Source organism: Oreochromis niloticus, linkage group LG4 (assembly GCF_001858045.2).
Source record: "Oreochromis niloticus isolate F11D_XX linkage group LG4, O_niloticus_UMD_NMBU, whole genome shotgun sequence".
In the NCBI taxonomy this organism is placed as follows: Eukaryota; Metazoa; Chordata; class Actinopteri; order Cichliformes; family Cichlidae; genus Oreochromis; species Oreochromis niloticus.
Window position 1 is genome coordinate 33,256,284 of NC_031969.2, and position 9,551 is coordinate 33,265,834.

Consider the following 9,551-nt stretch of genomic DNA (forward strand, 5'->3'; position numbering starts at 1 on the left):
TATTCATCATGTCATTAATGTCTGTTCCTTCATCCCTCGGGGACATATCCCATCTTCCCAAATCATGTTCTTTCACAATACTGTCTGCATAATTAATACAGAGATTATCTGTGTACGCTCTACTTGAATTAAGGGTAGTTTGTGTGTTACTCTATGTTTATATGTGATCCTTTAATAACGACTCTGCTGCCAGCACACAGCATGTTAGGGTTTACAAAAATGTTGATAACACATGGTTCAATACTACACACGCTTTGGAAGATTCATTTAAATGTCATGTCATTCATATTTATCAACAGGAACAATAAAGGATCATTTTCCTCCATCTCACACACACACACACACACACACACACACACACACACACACACACATTACGATTCTCTGCCCAAAAAGGATGGCATAATTTCTACCACCATTTGGGAGTCCAGCTGTGTCGACCCACTATTGTATGTCTCTTTCTCTTCCTGTATTTTCTCCCTCTCTTCCTCTTGTGTGTGTGTGTGTGTGTGTGTGTGTGTGTGTGTGTCTCAGAGTAGGGATTCCTCCAGATTTCTGGAAGCTGTTGGATAATAACACAGCTGTGTGCAGCTGGTCATTCCCTTCATGCTTCCTGTAGAAATCCCTCAGTTGATGCCAGCTCATTGTACTTACTGTGGCTTCCACATGTACCACAGGTTACTCTGTTATATTTTGCCTACCCTGGACTAAGTTGGAAGTCCTGTTAGTCCAAGTTAACAGGACATCCATGGAAAATTCAGGAAATCCACCTGAATTTTCACCAGAGTGAATTATCTGCCTGTCCCTCTGCCAACTCCATTCAGAAAATACTTCTTTGTATTACTTATATTACTTGTTTTTCTTCTGTTCCTGTTCAACTTTTACTTCAGTGTCCTGCATTTGGCTGCAAGAGTTGACATTGAGATGACTTTGGACTGCAGTCTACGTTTCCACTTCTGTCTTCCATCCTGACTGAACATCATGATTGGCTCTCTCTGCCTCCCAGCAACCATGCAATTGTGTTACTGACATCCTTACCTGGTGCCCGATCTCTGGCCATGAGCTGCCTATACAGTCTCACCAAATCAGAACACGATCCAATGGAAAAATACACCCACCACTCATTAGCTGCTGACATCATCCCACCCTCGTCCTACTCCCTGGGAGCTGCATTTCTTGCATTAACTTTAGAGGTTTGAACTGTTAAAAACAAACAACCTTTACATCTGTTGTCTTCTCCCTTTTAACTTCTTCTGCAAAGAGCCACAATCTTTTCCGAAACATCTACGATCCCATTGTGACAAGTGGAAGACCACCTTCTATACTCACCTGGGGCATTTACCCTGTCACACCACTTGGACTTACCAATGCCCTGGTTGTCTTCCAGGCGTTGGTAAATGATGTGCTTTGGGACTTCCTTGCTTCATCTATGTCTACTTGGATGATATTCTCATGTTTTCAAACCACTATAGTCATGTTTTAGTCAAGTTTTAAATGGCCTGGCTCCTTCTTACCTGTCAGACCTTCTACACCGATACACTCCACAAAGGTCTCTCAGATCAACTGACCACTCACTCCTTGCTGTCCCCATGTCGAGACTGAAACACCGGGGGGATCGAGCTTTCGCTGCCCCCAAATTATGGAATAAACTGCCCCTCCATATTAGGCTGCCCCAACACTTGAAATGTTTAAATCACTTTTAAAAACACACTTTTTTCTAAGGCTTTTTAGGAGTATTATCAGAGTCATCCTGTAGTCAGTTTTAGTCAGCTGTTGGTCACTCTTAATCTTTTTATTTTGTTCATTTTATTCATTGTATATCTTATTTTCTATTTTAATCATGTTTTAATATTTAATATATATACTGATTTATTTTTATGTATTTATATTTTATTGTTATTTATATTTATTTCTTTGTCTGCTTAATATATGGTTTTTAACTGCTATATCTGTTTTATTATTGGAAAGCACTTTGGTCAACTTTGTTGTTTTTAAAGCAAATAAAGTTGGATTGGATGCTTAGTACTCTGGTACTCTAGTACTGGTACTTCAGGTACTCTGAAGACTATTAGAGTACAAACTATACTGTACAGAAGAAAAAAGTTCAGTCAGTTTTCTTTCAGGTGTTCATCACTGAGAGAGGGCAGGTGAAGGGAAGTCACACAACTCAGAAGCAGCTGTGGCATTTTTGGGGAATTTATTGATGGTTCATCAGGGATTTCAGTAAGGTTGTCTTACCACTCGCCAGTCTAAACTCACCTAAAGTTGTGTCATGATGGAACACCCTGCCCACCACACCTTTGAATTTTTAAAGGAATTCTGCAGTCTCATTTCATTTCTGGCTTCCATCCTTAGACAGAGTCAAAGGGCCAAACCGGGAGCTGGTGGCAGGACCATAGGTGTGTGGTACCGAACAGTCAGTCCACATGAAACTCACAACTAATGGAACTCAAAGATCTCCACAGCCACAGGTCTTTCTCAAAGCATTCCTCAGTTACCAGCTCCAATGTTCCCATCTCAGGAGTGTGAGTTTTCGGTCTATTGGTCATTACCTTCATTGCTGTTTCTGGCTATGGAGAGCATCCCATGTACCATTACTAAGAACACACTGCCACCATATTCCAGCACCTATCTACTCTCCAGGTGAGAAAGTCTTTCAAAAGTGATTAATTATAAACTTAGTCTAAAAACTGTCTCTTGTTTACATTAGTGAATTTGAAATTGGGGCAATCATCAACCCGTCCATCTAAATCCATCCAAACACTGGGCTGCCGCTGGCCAATCAAATTTCAGACACAGTCATTGTCAGGTACTGAAGAAATGCATACACTGTTAACCACACTCAATGTGCAGCAGTGTATTTTACAAGCAGCTTCCCCCTCGTCATCACTAAATATATGCATCATATCTATTTTTGACTAAATGAGTGGCAAACTGCGAGGAACACATGAGGTGGGCACAAAGTCAGACACAGGGATGTGATGGAAGATCTGCTCACTGAGCCTCTATTGCCACCTTCTATTTCTATGGTACAGACTACTGAAATGTTAGAAGCAGATCGTGTAAGTATTGTCACGTTCAAGCTGCTATGCATTGTGCTCTATACTGCCACATCAGGGTTTGGCCTTCCTCTCAGTCATACAACCCTCTGTGTTTCTGATCCATGTGGGTCTTCGTAGTCACCAAAGTCTTTAAGCTTCATATTTCTCTTACAGTCGATACACTGACTACAACAACCAACTAAAATCTAGCTCAAAATCTATATCCTAGATTTTGGCATTCAGCACTATGGGATAATATTGTTATTTGCTTTAGCTATAGGTAGTTAAGTTGTGCCTTGTTACTGTCTTTACATCATTATTAAAATAGTTAAAAAACAGCCAACATTAAGAGAAACACAATAAAGCAACCCAAACGTAACATTCAGTATGAAACTAACCCACTTCTACACATGTAAAGAGCAGTTAGGAGGTTAGACTGAGCTTCAGTGAGTCAGTAGGTTAGCACCATGTTACACCCTTAGGAGGTGAACAGAAAACCGAGCTGTCCTGACAGGAAGAGGAAACTCACCACCGTGGGCCTCAGAGGCATTGTAAGATGTGTCATTGTATGGCTCCTCTAGAAACAAGAGGCACACACAGTGGCACATCAATCTGCATAAAAACACTTTCACACAACCTGACAACAATGTTCAATGTAACAATGTTCAATGTAACAATGTTCAATGTTCAAACAAACTGTTGGAAGAATGAGCCAACATTTGACAATCTGATCTTTTTGAGGCAGCATTAGGAAATCATCACAAAGGTTATGGTTTCATGCATGTCATAACATCCCCTCTAGATAGATAGATGGGGTCTTACTGTACTTGGGTTAAAGTAGTGTATGTGTTCAAAACAGACAAAGCAGATAAGAGTTTAGCAGGAAACAGCAGCTCTAATGACACGACAGCACTAATCACTTTGGCAACTGACTGCTTCAGGATCTAACTCGTTATTTGTATGTGTGTGTGTGTGTGTGTGTGTGTGTGTGTGTGTGTGTGTGTGTGTGTACTTACTGGTCTGAACTTTGAGTTTGTATGGGTTCTTCTCCTGGATGGTGTGTGTGAACAGAAAGCGAGCTTTGCAGCTGTAGTCTGTGTTTGCATCTTGGGCCAAAACGTTGGAGAAGTAGAGGTCTCCATTAAGACCCATGGACACTCGTTTATCCTGAGGGATTGGACTCATATCTCAAGGTCAGACAGAAATGAAGAATAAGAGAGAAGGAATGAAACCACATCGACAAGTTTAGGATTTCATTTATCAGCTGCAAGTTCAATAACGTTCAATGCTCAAGTGGCTCTGGGAAGCTCAGCGTGTAACTGAAAAGATGTAAAACAGCTTTTTGGCTGTAAAGTGGTCCTTCCAGGTCATTACAGAGAAATTTAAAAAGATGTCTTTATTTTTAAATCTGGTTGAGTCAAAGTGCCTTCCTTCCATTTTTTAGTACCTATGCAAGATTTCCTCTTGCAAGAATGCAAAGAGGGGCCATGTCATCCGAGCAGCTGGGACTAATAAAACAAATACAGACCACTTCTATATTTGCCACAAGTATGTCTATGTTTGATCTAGAGGTCGACTAAATTTCTCAACTAAACTGACTGCAACAGTTGATTATCCAACATTTTGATGTCTTTTAAACTTCCAGTTCAGTTAAAACACAATGATGTCACTCCTTAAAGGCGTCCTGACATGTGACAAAGGTATCTTTCCAACATGTTTTTGTTGGGTCCAATATTTGCACCCAATTCGTTGTTGCATGGACTTGCTTGGTATTATATGCTTTTTGTTGTCTCATTCCATTGATCTCTGGAAAAGCCAAAATATCAACCTACAAACACAGAAGTAACAATCTCTTCAGGGTTACTGGAGACAGTTTGCTGCTTCTATTTTCACATGTAACTCAAATCAACATCGGCTGAAGTTAATCGTTCTGATGTGTTATTCTACAGTCACTACAAACAAACCTCCAGTACTCTCACACAGATGTCAAGGCAAAGCATCCCCCATTGTAAGTGTGCAATGGGTGACATAACCCATCTGACCGTTAACACAGAGCCCCAGGACCAATCAGCAGCTGGGCCAGCAATCCTAATGATGCATCAGTGTGTCTGCGGCTTCCTGTTGTTTGTTTACGACTGTGTTTGTGTCACAGGCTTTACGGTGAACGGGTCAGTTCAGGTTAACAGCCATTTTCAGCAATGTCAGTTTTCAAGCAGGACAAATGTCCAGTCTATATTTCAGTTTCAGTTTTACATAGAGAATTATAGACTGGATTGAATAAATATTAGTATTGTTTAACTAAATAGCTTCTTGCCTCTGGCTGTTCAACAGCTAATGGGTTAGGGTTAGGGGCCTGCTCTCTCAGCTAACAGTGGCATGAACTTGTGCAGATGCAGCCTAAGGACCAGAGCAGCACGAGAATCAGAAAAACCATCACTTTATTTAGGACACAGGAGTCCTAAATAAAATGCACCTCATATATCAAGGTAGCTGTGCTAAAGAACTTTAACAAAGCAACCATGTTATCCCTAAGAATGAATGACTGATAGGTGAAGCCTGTCAGTCTACAGTCTGGCTTCTGATTCCTATACGTGTCTCTCTAACAGCGAGGAAACAGATACCACATACTACGAAAAAGAAGTGGGTTCAGTTATTTGGGGATTTTGAAACTCACTGCTGTCCATCCAGAAGGTGAACGGAGGAGGCAGACCTGGTGGGGGGTTGCAAGGTAGAACCAGTGGGGAGCCTTCAATCACAGATACTGGCTCCAGCACCTCCTTAGGCCACAGAGGAGCCTCTGGAGGATTGGGGGAAATATGAACAACAGGATTCAGCTATTAGTTGAAAATATAAGAAATACAATTAGCACTGAGCTGTTGGTGGAGATAGATATCTGCCATCAGGGGCGATTTTAGCCCATTTTGGGGGGTGCAATGAATCAAAGCACCCCCAAAGATTTCTTACTTTTTTTTGACAATATTTGCTGTTTGTGTGACACACTACTAAAAATATAAAAAGCATACAGTACTTGGTTGAGATGGAACATTTTAACAACAAAAGTATAGATAACCCTCCCCCCCTCCCAAAATGGTTTGTTCCAGCTCCCCCCACTCTGGCTCTAGGGTCGTTGCTGCCAGAGCGATGGTAGCTGAGACGCAGCGGAGCGGAGGTGGAGTGCCTGGATTAAAACAGGACATATTAGCAGCATTTAACCTTCAGTTACTCTTTATGTAGTTAGATAGGAGTCATGTTTCTTTTTAGCTGAAAAACATTACACCAGGTAACCTGCAGTGTTGAAAACGTGTTTTCCAATGATGTTTGCTACCCTACAATCCGTCCTGCTCTGTAGTAAATTCAGCGACATTTGACCGTCCTGTTGCTCCCATTGAAATGTATACAACCTATTTAAAATCTAAAACTTAAAATTGTCCGTAGCCTGCTGTTGTTACCACTGTCCTGTTTGAAATGGATACTAACTAGCTAACTGACTGCATGCCCATTAACCTTATAACTCCTGTTGTGTGTGTGTGTGTGTGTGTGTGTGTGTGTGTGTGTGTGTACACAGAGAGACAGCCAGGTTCATAATGGATATAAGGAAGTTTTTTCAAAAACAGGAGCCACATTCAGGTAAAAGTGTAAGAACAAATGATCCATCAATAAAGGATAATGTTGGATCAGTGTTTCAATATTTTATATCTTTTATTAGATGTACATGTGGTTTGGTTATTTGCCTTTTGGTTGAAAGTACACTGAGAGAGGACTTTTCATTAGTGATCTTAATAGTATTTTTTTCATATTAATGTAATTTTTTCATCTAATTGAATCCAATCTATTTGTGTATGATTGTCAGTCCAAAGAGGGAGAGAGGAAAGAGGAGAACCTGAGGAGAAAGTACAAGGTCAGGAAGAACCAAGTAAGAAAACAGACAGGGAATAGTGACAGAAACTATTAAACTGACAAAGAGAAAAAACCTGATTTTACTCATACAGTCTGGAAGTTGTGTCCTCGCTATATTAAAGCTGCTATACAGAATCTGCAAAACAAACTGGGTTGAAACATTTTTGACCCTCTTTAACAATATTCCAACATAACGTGATAATTTATTGGGGAGATTAAAATTAATGATATATTTTTATGTGGTTCAGCCACAACTCTACTAAAACCTCAGCCAGTAATAGGTAGGCCAACTTTTGGACCGTCCAGTTGTCTGTATGACTGCCGCATACAGACTTATGCGGCAGAGAAACACTTATCAGTGTTTCTCAAACTTTTTACAGTGTGTACCACCTGAGAAAATGTCAAGCTCTCCCAAGTACCACTATGAAAGCATGAAACTCATAAATCTTACAACACAAAATTAGTATTTATTAAATTAGTTAAACTAGTATGTGCAGTAAAGTATCTTTCATACATTGTATACATTCTACCACAGGCAAAGTTGCCTCCATTTTTATAGTTTCTTATTAATATTTTGTAATAATTTATTCTGTTTTGGGAGTGTTTTTCATGTATCTGTATTATATTATACATACTCATTAAAAGTGAATCTCTGTCCAAAACATGCACTCAGTTTACTTCTTACTCAAAATGAGCATCATTTAAATAAACTTTATCAGATTTATGGTTTTGTTACAGACTTCTCAAAAAAGTGTTTTGCTTTTCTTTCACAGATGTGGGGATTAAATTGTGTTAAAATGTACAAAACAGTGATGTCATGTTTTGAGATGAGGACCCAGGCACAGAGAGACTTGATGAATTTAAGAATCTTATGATTTAATAAAGAAATTTGCAGACTTGCACAGAGATGGTAAAATTATGATGACTGATAGCGGAGATGAAGACAACAGATGATGAGGACAGGAAGGAACAGGTTTAAATGCACCAAGGAGACAGTCAGAGGGAACTCGGGACAACTGGAGACATTTAAGGATGCAGGGACTGACAGAGACAGGGAAGAAGTCTCATCGTGACGTGTAAAGTTTATCTTGCCTGGCTGGGCAGCTCTCTGGGTGCTCAGCACCCCCAAAGCTCTGATCCTAGAATCGCCCCTGTCTGCCATCCATCCATGCATGCATTTATTACTCCAATGTTTCAAGGGGTGTGTTCTGGATATCAAAAATGAATGAATGACATGTAAATAGTAATTAGTGTGTTCTGTGATCTTACTGGAGACCCGGAGCAGGATTTTGTTGGACAGAGACACTCCAAAGTCATTGGTGGCAAAACACTGGTATTCTCCCTCGTAGTCCTCTGGCCGACCTCCGCTGCGGAAGCCGATCTCCAGGGTTCCTGAGCGCTTTCGCATCGTCACCCTGGGATCTTTCCCAATATTGAAAAACTTCCCATTTCTTCGCCATGAAAACCTAAGATTCAATTGAAGAAATCAAAGAATTATATCTCTTATAACCTTGTTTTCCAAGAGCAGACAGTGTCTACGTGTAACTACACTGACCGAAGAAAATGCAGGCAGGAAACACCGGGCAAAATATAAGCACGAATAAACAGCAGCTCTCCAAATAATAAAAGGAAAAAAATCAAACTCAAATTCGATTTTTTGTTTGTGTTTTACATTATTTTTACGTTTATCTTTCTCTGAAAGTGTCCGATTGTTTAGACGTATGTGTTGCTGTTTCACTTGAGCTGAAACTTCAGTGGAGACAACATCATCATGATGAAGATGAGCCTGTATTTTCTCCTATTTGTCCTCTCCACTCAGGACTTTACACTGTCTTATTGTACTGCACTGTACAATTTCTTTACCCAATGTTGTAGTGTAATAGCTTGTATGTGTTGCATTTCTTAGTTTTTAACTACCTCTGTCTAGTCTATTTTGTAGGGTGTTTGTGAAAAAGTACAATTTCACCACACCATTGCAAACTAAGGTTTTGTTTCCTTCTCAGACTGGAGCCCAAATGAAATCCCAGCAAGTCACATTTATAAATACATTACGTAGAAATAAGTGGCGTTAAGAACAGAATCTTTTCCTTTCAGAAAAGGTAAATGACAATATCATTTCTGTGAGTGTACGGCTGATAGGTTTATAGGAAACACATCAGACACTAAGGACACACTACCACCATTATATTAATCTTTTCATTGTTTAACAAGCAGGAAATGCCAAAGTTCTCTGCTTGTTACCAGGGGACATAAGGTACTGCTGATCAATGCACTCGACTAACCGATCAGAAGAAACCAATACGTGACATATACACTGTGACCACTTGTATAAAAGCCGACATTTGGCAGTTTTCTGGTATGCTAAAAAGGAAAGACCACAAAAATAATCTTAGTGATGCAACTGGTGCTGTCCAACATGGACACAACACCATTTCCAGAACAAATGAAAGTCCCTCATTCAACAGTGAGAGTGATCATGCACAAATGGAAATCAAGCTTCCCAGGATATACATACCAACCAAGGTCACCCTGAGGTCACACAAAGTTCAGAAAAACTCCAAAGGCCTCATCTTAGTACGTTAAAAGTTCATCACAATACAGTTTGATAAAGAC

The 9,551-nt window shown here is 40.0% G+C and overlaps 1 protein-coding gene across 18 annotated transcripts in view; it reads right to left on the reverse strand.

Annotated features, from left to right (window-relative positions):
- nfasca (neurofascin homolog (chicken) a) overlaps window positions 1-8,434 on the reverse strand; it is a 67,001-nt gene extending 58,567 nt beyond the window's left edge. For 12 of the 18 annotated variants that reach the window (XR_002061790.2, XR_002061788.2, XR_002061791.2 and 9 more), the window contains exons 1-4: window positions 8,208-8,433; window positions 5,716-5,838; window positions 4,058-4,228; window positions 3,571-3,618 (exon numbers count right to left, since the gene is read on the reverse strand). Coding sequence is in view for 12 of the 18 variants with exons in the window: in XM_025906477.1 (XP_025762262.1) it covers window positions 3,571-3,618; window positions 4,058-4,228; window positions 5,716-5,838; window positions 8,208-8,346 (481 nt within the window). In the remaining 6 variants the exon portion in view is untranslated. Of the gene's footprint in view, window positions 1-3,570; window positions 3,619-4,057; window positions 4,229-5,715; window positions 5,839-8,207 lie in introns of all 18 variants that reach the window. The other 6 variants (XM_019357573.2, XM_019357570.2, XM_019357576.2 and 3 more) reach the window with 2 other exon arrangements.
- Between the last annotated feature and the right edge of the window lie 1,117 nt (window positions 8,435-9,551).